The following is a 12,200-nucleotide window of genomic DNA, read 5'->3' on the forward strand; positions in this document are numbered from 1 at the left end:
GGGGGGACTAGCAATGCAGGCTGTATGGAGCCCCATGATTTCTAATGGTGGCCTTTCAACCCATTACACAACCACCTTGTCTGTGGGATTTGTTGCTTGTAAACTAACCCATTCTAGCACTCATTTGATTGGTGTGTCCTTATTTGGGGTCATTGACTTTGGTGTGTCCTTATTTGGGGACGTTGGTGTGTCCTTATTGGGGGATTTGTTAATTGTTAATTTCGGCCGTTATTTCATTGATATCGCTTGTTATATAGTTGCTGTGTAAAGGTAGTCAATTCACAAAACTCAATAACGCTTCTTTTTTTTAACTACTTGCCGTCCATGGCCGTTCCTGTGACCTTACATCACACTCCCCATTCATCTTCCCCATGCTTTTTTTTTCACTATGGCGTGACTCCATAACATATGTTATACAATACATGCATACAACAATATCAATGACCTTCACCATGCTCTATGTGCCTAGATTCCCTGCCCAATGCATCTGGTTTAAAATTGGGGTTTTACTTTTATGTTCATGTCGCTGCACAACACAATTACAAGAGCGTTGGTCTCCTGTCATGCACGGCTCATCATGGTTTATTTGCACACAGACCTTTAGTGATGCCTGACTTTTTGTCTCAAGGGTTATTCTCTGGATATGCCAAGAATAGGTTTCCTTTATAGGAACATAGCAGACATGGCCACTGTACACTTTTGCTTTTATGTCTTATTTCTAGGTTCCTTGGTATCGTTAGTCTGTGCTTCCACACACCAGGGATCATGATATGTCCCTGTGCTTTTACTTATGACTTCCGCTTTTTTGGGGATACAAGTTCAAAATGTATTTTAATGTTGGCTTGTTCCCTTCCGTTGGGGTGGCGAGTCCGCCATGACTTTGGAACAGCCTGTTTCCGTCAATAGCGTCCCGCCACAACCATGGTTACCGGTGACCTGGTTGGTTCCACACCCCTCTGGGTGCGTGCTGCCAATCCCGGCTTGCATCATGACAGTGCAACCCTTGCCCCCCTGTGTCCTGGATGATGTGGACGTGACCGGAGGCGTGTCTGAGATGCTGACTGCAGTGGGCCACTCCTCTGTCATTAACAAACTGCTGTTTCTGACATGTGCAGTTGTCTAGCTGCACATGTTTATATGGACTTCTACCATGTGATTTTTATTGTAACCCTTCTTTACGAGGATTTTGATTTATACTCTGTCTAGTATGCTATTATTAAATTTTCTGCCTTATATAATGGAGGGGTCCTGGGGTCACGTGTGCCACCCGCAGCATTTCCCTATACACACACTACACACACTACACAGTAATAAAGTATTAAAATGAACTAGGGTCAGACTAATTCAGCACGTTATTAATCTGAGTTGCCCCTCTCAATATGGCCGCAAGTGGCAGACATATTGAGTGGGGCAACTCAGATTAATAACCTGCTTAATTAGTCTGACCCTAGTTCATTTTAATACTTTATTGCTGTGTAGTGTGTGTATAGGGAAATGACGTGGGTGGCGCACGTGCAGTACAGCCTTCTCTGCCAAACCTCTTACTTCTAAGTAAACCGGAAGTCAGATGGTTGGAGATCTCGAGGAGTTGGAGGTTTCGATAGACCACTGGTGTCTCTATATATCCTATTTACCCAACGTGTCCCTGTCTTTTATATTTTGCCAAAAAATTGGGGTGATAATAAATGTTTCATAACATTTCATAGGGAAACAAGTTTTTTTTCATAATTTAGGGTACTTTTTTTGTTATTTAGTAAAAAATAAAAACCCCAGCGGTGATTAAATACCACCAAAAGAAAGCTCTATCTGTCCCCCAAAAATTTTATAGAATTAATTTCAGTACAGCGTTGCATGACGGAATAAACGTCAGTCAAAGTACTGCAGCGCTGAATACTGGAAAATGGCCTGGCCAGGAAGGGGGTGTAAACACCTGGTCTTCATGTGATTAAGAAGTAGTAAATTAACTATTCAGGTTATAAAGTTATTTGAGCAGGATCAGAAGCCCATGTACTTACTAAGGCCCCATTAACACTTAAGAGTGAGCGTTGCCAGGCGAACTAGGGGCTTTTTTGCTACAAAAATTTGCTGATTAAAGCACAACATATGTGAGAAAATATTTTATGTTATAACAAGCATAGTAATATAGTCTTCTACAGGAAGTGGTTCTAAAAGATACAGAAGGTATCAATAATGGGTTAGATGCTTTCCTAAAAGGGTTACTTAGGCTCCTTTCACACTGTCCGATGAGGAGGGGATCCGTGCATGGATCCCCTCCTGTTTGGAATGGATCTCACCGTATTACATCTGTGTCAATGCAATTTTTCCTCCATCCCTAATATTATTATTATTATTCATGATTTATATAGCGCTTACAGTTTTTGCAACGCTTTACAAAATGGACGGAGACAGTACAGTTACAATACAATTCCAATGTAGAAAGGTTAGGGGGGCCCTACTCGTGAGAGCTTACAATCTAGTAGGAGTGGATAATTATACTAAAGGCAATAATTGTGTGGGATGAGTTAATGGAAGAAGTAAAAGGACAGTTATTATGTTGAGCTGGGATAGGCTTCCCTGAGGAGATGGGTTTTCAAGGATTGCCTAAAGGAGGACAGAGTAGGAGATAAGCAGACAGGTATGGCTAGCTTTAGCCAATTCTATGGTCTGGGAAAGAGCTTTCCATCTCCAACACACACACGGTACATATTATAGTGAGAAGAATATATTGCACAACAAAGGTTACCAGTGAAGTCTTCCAATTACTTACACCTGGCGGTTCTCTTTGCAATACATGCAGTGCAGTAGCTGAGTTGACACTGAGGTGAAGCCACACACTCTGTGTGAGAAGAAGCTTATCGGTAATGCTGACTGAGGTTGATGATTCTCTTAGAGATGGGGAACAGGGGGTTTCTTTATTTGGGTAATCATAGACAGGTTCTGTCGTGCTGGAAAGACAAGCATAAATAATTGGGCATTAGTGTGTATTTTTCATTGACCGAACAAGAAATGTACCCAACATTGGCTCCTGTCCCGAGCAAGACTAACTTTTTCACATTCACTCTATATATCACAGTGGGTTTTGCACATTTTCAAAAAAGATTCTTGCATTATTAAACAAGATTTTACCTGCCCACAATTGCATTAAACACGATTCTCCCATGTGAAAATGTAATCAACCATGCTTTGTCCAACATCTGTTCTTTAATGGCAAAATGCTTTACTGTACTATTCATCCTATTTATTACTCAGTATATGTGTAAGAAATGTAGCAAATGTAGTACGCGCCTGTTGTCTATGATTTCATATTCAGTATGCACTTGCATAATAGCAGGTCCATATTAGGGACTGTATCGAACGGCTTTGGGTTCATGTCTATGGAATCAGTTTGGGACACCTTGTGAGAACATTTAGAATTCATTGATAGGTACTCTTAGCCTGCAGTTGACCTCCTTCTGACCTGCATTTGATGTACTTTAAACAGGTTTTGCATTGCCATAGACTTAATGCAAACAAAAGCCCATTGACACAGGCCAGTATACTAGAGCTGCACTGACAATTATTAGCCCAATTATACTACTAAAATCTTATGAGGACAATTTCTTTAATTGTATCACATTGCTTTTAATGTCGGTTGTTACATAAGAGATTTTCAGTAGTATGATTGAGTAATTGATCTCCCACGCTTACAAAATAACACAATTTAATCACATAACAGAAACTATTAGTTCATCTCCTCACTTCTTCTCCATAGACTTGAATGGGAACAGGAAATAAATCTTTTCAACAATTTCTCATTTAGCAGATTCTTGGGTGATTTGTCACATTTAGGAAACTATCATAAAACTAATCTCCAAACAATCGCCCAACTTTTTTTTAGTCTGTGAGAATAAAAATCGGCCATGTAGGTCTAAGTTGGCCATACACTAGGTGGTTTTTCTCATTCAGCCCCACAAGCTCAACAAGAAAAAAAAACTTGATTCCTTCATCTACCCATAACAGCATGGATGAGAGAATCTCCTCTCTCGGCTATTGTATTCTGACAGCAGTGGGTGTGCCGCTGTCAGAATACCTGAACAGTCACTGTTCGGCTGAGAATTTTGGGACCGGCTCCTGCGGCATAAGTCGAGTGAAAAACAGAAGGGTGCCAACTGGGCAACACATTGCTGCTGATGGTCACGACAGCAGAAAATCAACCAGTGTATGGCCAGCTTTAGACACAGCAGCTATGACAGAGAAATTGCAGTAAACATCAATCAATCTGGCGCATTCATATCTCTTAGCATGCTGTGAAATTTAGTATGGAAAATTCAGCATGCATGAATTTTACAATGCATTTTGTGACCTATGCACACGTAGTGTGGGCAGTAAAACTAATGAGCAGAAGATAGAGATACAGTAATATCTTGGTTTACGAGTAACTTGGTTTGCAAGTGTTCCGCAAGACGAGCAAACATTTCTGAAAAATGTTGCCTTGATATACGAGCGTTGTCTTGCAATACGAGTAGGACATGATGCTGGACGTGACGCCGATCACAGGGATTGTGGGTGATCATCTCAGTCAACTGTCCATGCAAGTGTATACTGTACAATGGCCCCCAAGCAGAAAAAGGCTGAAAAGAAAGGCGGTAAGAAGGAGATGATTACGGTGGCAGTTAAGAAGGAAATCATTGAAGTACGAACGAGGTATACGAGTGACCGAAATTGCAAGATTTTATAAGAAGTCTACGTCGACCATTTGCACAATATTAAAGAAGAAATAAGGGGGGTAGATGCAGCAAAAGGAGTCACAAGAATATCAAAGCAGCGGCCACGTGTTCTGGAAGATTTAGAAAAGTTGCTTCTGGTTTGGATAAATGAAAAGCAACTAGCAACTGTGAGTGAGAACATTATCTGTGAGAAGGCAAAGGCCTTGTACACCGACCTTAAAAGTAAACTGCCAGGTCCAGGTACGTTGACAGAAAACGAAGAACTCTTCAAGGCAAGTAGGGGATGGTTTGATAATTTTAAGAGGAGAAGTGGCATCCATAGTGTTGTGAGGCACGGAGTGGCTGCGAGTTCGGACACTAAGGCAGCTGAGGCGTTCGCTACCAAGTTCCAGAAGCTCATGGTTTCTGAGGGTTAGTTGGCGGAGCAAGTTTTTAACTGCGATGAGACAGGACTTTTTTGGAAAAAGATGCCAAAAAGGACTTAAAGTACAGAAGAAGAGAATGCAATGCCTGGTCACAAGCCTATGAAAGACCGTCTTACCTTCTTGTTTTGTGCTAATGCAAGCGGGGATTTCAAAGTCAAGCCCCTGCTCGTGTATCACGAGAATCCACGAGCCTTCAAGAAATGCAAGGTGCAGAAGAGCCAGTTATATGTTATGTGGAGGTCCAACAGCAAGAATTGGGTCATTCGTACCTTGTTCGTTGAATGGATCAATGAGGTCTTCGGTCCTTCAGTGAAGAAATACCTTTTAGAAAAGAATCAAAGCATTGCTGGTTATGGATAATGCTCCTGCTCATCCTCCAGGCCTTGAAGACGACTTACTGGATGAATTTGAGTTCTTTAGGGTTAAGTTCCTTCCTCCCAACACCACTCCAATCCTCCAGCCAATGGATCAACAAGTAGTTTCCAACTTTAAAAAGCTTAACACTAAAGCACTATTTCAGCGATGCTTCGAGGTGACCGAAGGAACAAACCTTACCCTCTGAGAGTTTTGGAAAAATCATTTTCACATCGTGAACTGCCTCAAGATTATCAATAAAGCCTGGGATGGGGTCACCAAGAGAACCCTCAGTTCTGCTTGGAGAAAACTGTGGCCTGATTGCGTTTTTGGAAATGGATTAGAGGGGCCTGCTTATGAACAGGAGTCGCCAGTTGTCGATGAAATTGTGTCCTTGGGGAAGACCATGGCACTGGAGGTGAATGAGAACGACATTCAAGAGCTGGTGGAGGAACATGGCCAGGAGCTGAACACAGATGCATCTGCAACGCGAGCAACAGCAAGAGGTTATGGAGGAGATCTCATCTGCAGAGAAGGAGGAGAATAAGGTGGAGGAATCCCTCACTTCAAATAAGATTAGGGAGATGTATACATTTGGGAAACAGTATAAATTTTTGTAGAAAAGCACGACCCAAATAAGGCTGTAGCAGTGCGAGCAATGAATCTGTTTAATGACAATGCAATGTCACATTTCCGCAAAATCCTCAAAAGGAGGCAAAAGCATTGGATAGATTCCTTGTTAAAGTTACACGAAATGAAAAAGATTCCATTGAGCCAAGAGATAGCCGTGATTCCGTTAGTGATAGTGAAAGTCGTCCTACACAATAATCCTCCTCTCTCTTGTCCCTCTCACACCAGCCACCAGGTACAGTACCTGTAATTGTTTTATTTTTCTTTATTTTTTGTACAGTATTATATTACAGTACAGTATTGTAATAATTGTATATGAATATTTTTGGGTTTGTGAAACGAATTATCTGAATTTCCATTATTTCCTAAGGGGAAATTCGCTTTGATTTACAAGCGCTTTGGATTACAAGCGTGCTTCTGGAACGAATTATGCTCGTAAACCAAGGTATTACTGTATGTAAAAACATGCAAAAACAGACAAAAACAAGCAAAACACGTGCAGAAAAACACAGCAAAACACAACAAAGCATGTTAAAAACGTAAATCAACGCACAGACACATATGCCAGCATCTGCTTTAAAACCATACAAAACTGCATTTACAGTCACACAACGTCGTGTCAATCCAGCATCCTGGATAACACATGCAGAATAGGCTATCACAAATCTTTTGACAAATGAGAGGCAGTTGAATTTGCATTAAAGGGGTGTCTGATCAATATTTTCTTGACTAAACCCCTCTGTATAATAAGCACAACTAAACTGTTAATGAACAATCATCGTTAGAGCTAAAACGAATGTAATGCTTTGACTAATACAATATTAATGTACTTGAATTTAGCGTGCTTGCTGTAGAAAGCCCTAGCCATGATGACAATGCTGAATATCTGGAATCTAAAAGAAAAGATGTTTTTGGATAAATACCTTGTCATGCTGTGTTCTGATACAGTTTCCATGCCAGGAATTCCAGTTTGCTTCCACCTTCGTGCGAGATGCTTGATCTGAATTTGGGAACAGGATTACAGTGTCACGTTGCTATTAAACCAGGAAAGATTATTACTCATGGTTGAACTTTGGCAGAACACAGAAATACAGCACTGGATGTGTAGTGGAATGTGCTGGTTTATTGACACTAAAGAACTTTTCTTTCAAGTATTCCTTGTTTAAAATGCAATATAGCCATTTCAGCTTTAAAGGAAAGTGACTTGTCTATAACATTTAGTGTTGTAGTTAGTGTTGTAGTTATAAATTGCAAGTTCTTTGGGAAAGTGTCCTCTCTCTTAGGACACCTGGTTTCTGTGTAGGTTTATGAATTATCTATCTTGTCAATTGGGAGTTTACAGTGTGAGGATACAGGATTTCATATCATTGCCATACATAATAGGTTATGAAAATAGGTTAAGAAAGTAATATCTACACTTACCTTGGTTCTCCCTTGGGATATAGACTGCGGAATCTGTCTCACCCTCTATTCCAACCCCTATGGGCGTTCCCACAGTGACTAACCCTTAGGGTGTTGCAAGGTATATACGCAGCTCCTTCAATCATTATTTCCACGAGCCCTCCCCTTCTTGCCTTTCACTGTATCTCGAGTCCTGTCAGCTCTTCCCACATGCCTGCTCTGTAGAGACTTGTGAAATAAAACAAGCTTCATAGATTCCAGGAGGGAACAGCTAGGGGCTCACAGACTTAGCACCCAATAAAATATTACTTACTGTATGTATCTGTGTAGACAACTGTAACCTTTATTTAGCATTGTCATTTTTGTGAGGAAGGGGTCAGCAACGTTTTCAACATTAAGAGTCAATTTACAAGCATTAGACTGGCATGCCAGTGAACATTAGTGCGCTATATCGAAGGAGCTCCAATTCCTGCATCTTCAGACCTCATATGAGCCCCAATTCCTGCATCTCCAGACCTCAGATCAGCCCTAATTCCTGCATCTTCAGACCAGATCAGCCCCAATTCCAGCACCTTCAGACTCCAGATCAGTCCCTCCTGCATCTTCCCCGCAGGGACTCCACCCTCCCCTCTCCGATCCTCAAGCGCTGAGTGGAGGAACGAACGGGGGAGGGCACAGCTGGCTCTGCCTATCTAGATCCAGCTGAGTGGATCTCGACAGTATTGTCGGGCTCTGTCCCAGCTGCGGCGCTCTCAGTATATCACAGGCAATAGCCCACGATATACTGAGCTTTGGGTCACCGGAGGAGGTTAGTATATGTCCTCCCGTGACCCTAAAGAGAACTATGGAGAAAAACACTTACCCCATAGTTCTCTTTTACGTTACCTATCCCTATTGTAAGGCAAACATTAGATACAGACTCATTGTATAAACAGATATCACTGTGCCACATGCGGTTTGTAAAGTGCTTTATTCCTTACAATTTAAAATATGTAGCATATCGAATTGGTCTTATTTCAGATTTCAACATATTTTAAGTAAGCCTATTATAATAGAAACATGGGGACTGCTATTGCTGACCTCTTTTTGAAAATGCCTGTTTTCTACCTATCTCTCACTGACAGAAACAAGTATGCAGATCTAGGGGCGTCCTGAGGCATGGTGTCACCCGGGGAGGCACCTCTGGGTGACACCCTGCCGTGACTTCATTACCTGCCAGGGGCCATCTTGGTGATGGACGCTGGCAGAGGAGGGGACGTTTCCCCCCGCGGGATAAGGTATGCCGCCGAGTCCCCTCCTCTCTCGTGCAACTGTCGGGCTCTTGGTCCATGACGAAGTGCCTGACTTTTCAGAGGGGGTAACACCAAAATGGCTGTCAGTCATTTTGGTGTCACCCCTCCAATGGTGTCACCCGGGTGCGGGCTGCAACCCCCTAGTGACGCCACTGCAGTTCAGAAAAGTCAGGGAAAATACCTTATACCATTAGCCTAGTAACTGCACAACGGATGTCTGGATTTTTTAACAGTGACTACATCTGATACAACAGGAGTGCGTCCATTGCTTAAATACATTGTGCTGAAAGGGGTCCTTCTTAATCATCTCAGAAAGTTTGGGAGGTATGCTCATGCAAACATACAGTACGTTAGGCATTTAATAAAAAAGTAGAGTGTGCATACTTCTTTGTCAATGGAGCACATTTATAAACTGGACCAACAAAAACAAAGAAAAAAAAGAATCTAATGTCTATAGCAACCAATTAGGCTCCAGCTAGAAGAATCAAGAAATTGATTGATTGTCATGAAGAAAAAGCTCCATCTAGTTTTCATAGTTTTCATAAATAAGCTTCACACAGTGGTGTCCAGAGCATATCAATTACATAAACAGTTTCAAAGATGTTAATACCACGAAAGCTAGGTCCATTTACATAGTTAGGGTGGTCTTTATTGAAGCCAGTAAAGCACATTTAGGACATCTCTATCCTGTGGTCATTGTGCTCTCAGCTCACAGTACAAATGCTGCTTAGTAACCTCGCTGATAAACCCAAAGTGTATCCATGTGCACAGAGGATGCATGGTGACATCAGGGACATGTAACAGCTTACTTCATGAAAAACCTGTATAGCATGTTTGTGTCGGAGAAGCCTAAGTGTACTGCATAATCTATTAGAACACCAAAAGTTATTTTTTTTACAGCGGTAATATATTCTGCAGTGAGGTATAATCACAGAGTAATAACATAAAGAGACAATGATGACTGTAAAGTAGTCTGAAAAGAATATACATTCATAGCGTAAATGATCTGTTACTCTGAGATAGAGTAATGGATAAAGAGATAACTTTTAAGAGGTTCTGAGACAGATTGAGCCCCTAACACTTTAGTATACTCATATGTATCAGTACAAGGGTGATTAATATCTGGGTCAGCATAGATTAATTCCCCCTTATCAAACAGCTGCCAGCTGGAGCCATGGTGATTATTTGGTACAAATGGATTACAGAGGGACAGAGGAAAGGGGAAAACAATGAGACTCAGGCCATAAGGGAGTAGGAAAACAAAAATATATATATATATATGGACATACGGAAAGATATTGAGATACTTAGTTGTCATTTCAGGACTCAGAGTGAATCAGAACTTATTCTACAGAGCCATAAATATAATTTTGTCAAGGATAGTCGTAAAACCACAATGGCATATAAATGTACAGTTCCAATGTTATGTTTCAATAATAGAAAAAAACATGCATCATTCTATCAGCTAGGTAGCAAAATGGGGCACTAATTTTGCCACTTAGAAAACTGTTCAAATAGTTTGCACCTATGAAGCATCTACCATGTCCACAGACATTAGATCAATGCATTTTAGTCTAACCACTTTCAAATTGGTCAGGAAAGGATTAAATGAATTCCAGATGATACTTTCATTCAAAGCTTATTGGTGGAGCAGCAATGGGTCAGCTCAGAAAATCTTGTCTGATCTACCGTATATTGTTTTCCATGAAGAGTTGAAGGGCAGCACTTGTTGCAGGGGTGGACCAATAATATTGATAAGAGAGAGGGAACATTACTGAAACAACTCCATAGACCGCCAAAAAAGGGGACCTTTCCCTTATTGGTTGGAGTGGCAGAGTAGCAAAAAAAAAAAAGGTAATTTTATGTGGCTGAGGAGGGTTTAATGAAAGTAAAGCTGTTTTGCTCTGTATGGGAAAAACACAGATTAACTTTAAAGCTAGTCACACATAAACTTTGCTGAGATCTAACAAATCGGCGTGTTATGTAATACAGAGGTCTCCATAATATAAGAAACATTTCAATGATTTATATACGTAATATAAATTGAAGGGGTTTTAAAAGGAGGCTCTACTACTACATAGATGTCAGCAAATCTTAAAGAAGAAACCCCAGGGAATTGTTTTTTTTATTAACCCTTGCAGTGGGGCTACCTTTGCAAGGGTTAACTGCTTGATTTTGTCTAGTTAACAAAAAAGTTATACTCACCTGATGCTCTGAGCCGGCTTGTTCTTAGACTGGTCCCTAACGCTCTCCCCTCCTCTGCAGTGGTCTAAGGTTCCGTAAATCACCACGTTCTATACACTGTGTATAGACATGGGGATGCTGAGGAACATTCCAGTGTTGCAGTGGAGGAAGAGAGAGGCTGGAGGAAGCACTGTGACAACTGGCCGGCTTGGAGCATCGGGTGAGTAAAACTTATTTTTTGACCTAGACAAAAACGAGCACATAACCCTTATAGGGTGAGGGTAGCCCCAATTCAAAGGTTAAGAAAAAGTTTTCCTGGAGTTCTTCTTTTAAACAGACTGTCACTGAAAACAAAAATAAAAAACTGCTGCAGGTACCATCTTTTACAAAACCCAATGTTAATAAATATATACAGTCACTGTCCCTTTTTAATGGCAATGTCGAACTGCAAAATACATTTAACTTCATCTCAGCTCCAACCTCCTATATGAGGGTGGTTACATTTACTCTTCATTGTCCCACCCTCCATGGTGTGCTGCCAAGATGGACTATAGTAATATGTGTCGACATCCTGATAGTTTTGAAGCTTGTCTGCCCCTTCTTCGCTCCTGCACATTGCTACTGGCCAGTAAGCCAGTCCATCATATAGATAGGCCGATAGGAATGTGAGTGGGGCAGAAGGTAGCAGCTAGCACGTTGGGGATTTAAATGTTAGAACTGCCTGGATCTCGGGTGTATTAGCAGGGGGTTAAGGATGGCCGCATTTGCACACTTTATTTTTGCAGAAGTTTTTGTCATTTAGGTATGGTGCAATTGGATTGTGATGTGTGTGTGGTCAGTTTAGGTACACTGTACAGAACAGTTGAGACACCCTCTAGAGATCAGTCAGATGGTACAGGACATACATCTGACTGGCCATTCCCGGTTCTTCTCAGATGTGAATCTATTGTAAAATGTCTATATGAAACCTTATATGACTGCCAATGGTGGTGTCTGTTTACACCTCTCCAAATTACATTTCTTTCTTTCTTTGCTTTTTGTCACTGAGATTACACTGTGTATGTCATCTCAGTAAACAGAAAAAAACTGAGCCACAGTTTATCATTAATACAGTTTATATGTCACTATCATTTGTTTCATACAGAATGATTATAATGTATGATATTATTTTTGCTTCCCCCCCCCCCCCCCCCCCCCCCCCCCTATGA

At 41.2% G+C, this 12,200-nt stretch overlaps 1 protein-coding gene across 1 annotated transcript in view; it reads right to left on the minus strand.

Annotated features, from left to right (window-relative positions):
- Positions 1–7,609, minus strand: part of RIN1 (Ras and Rab interactor 1) — a 37,549-nt gene extending 29,940 nt beyond the window's left edge. Inside the window, exons 1-3 of the mRNA XM_018552873.1 lie at positions 7,538–7,609; positions 7,039–7,149; positions 2,768–2,945 (exon numbers count right to left, since the gene is read on the minus strand). Of these exons, the coding sequence (XP_018408375.1) occupies positions 2,768–2,945; positions 7,039–7,070 (210 nt within the window). The 5' untranslated portion in view covers positions 7,071–7,149; positions 7,538–7,609. The remainder of the gene's footprint in view (positions 1–2,767; positions 2,946–7,038; positions 7,150–7,537) is intronic.
- Between the last annotated feature and the right edge of the window lie 4,591 nt (positions 7,610–12,200).

This window comes from Nanorana parkeri, unplaced genomic scaffold (assembly GCF_000935625.1).
Source record: "Nanorana parkeri isolate BGI_ZX_2015 unplaced genomic scaffold, ASM93562v1 scaffold99, whole genome shotgun sequence".
Taxonomy (NCBI): domain Eukaryota; kingdom Metazoa; phylum Chordata; class Amphibia; order Anura; family Dicroglossidae; genus Nanorana; species Nanorana parkeri.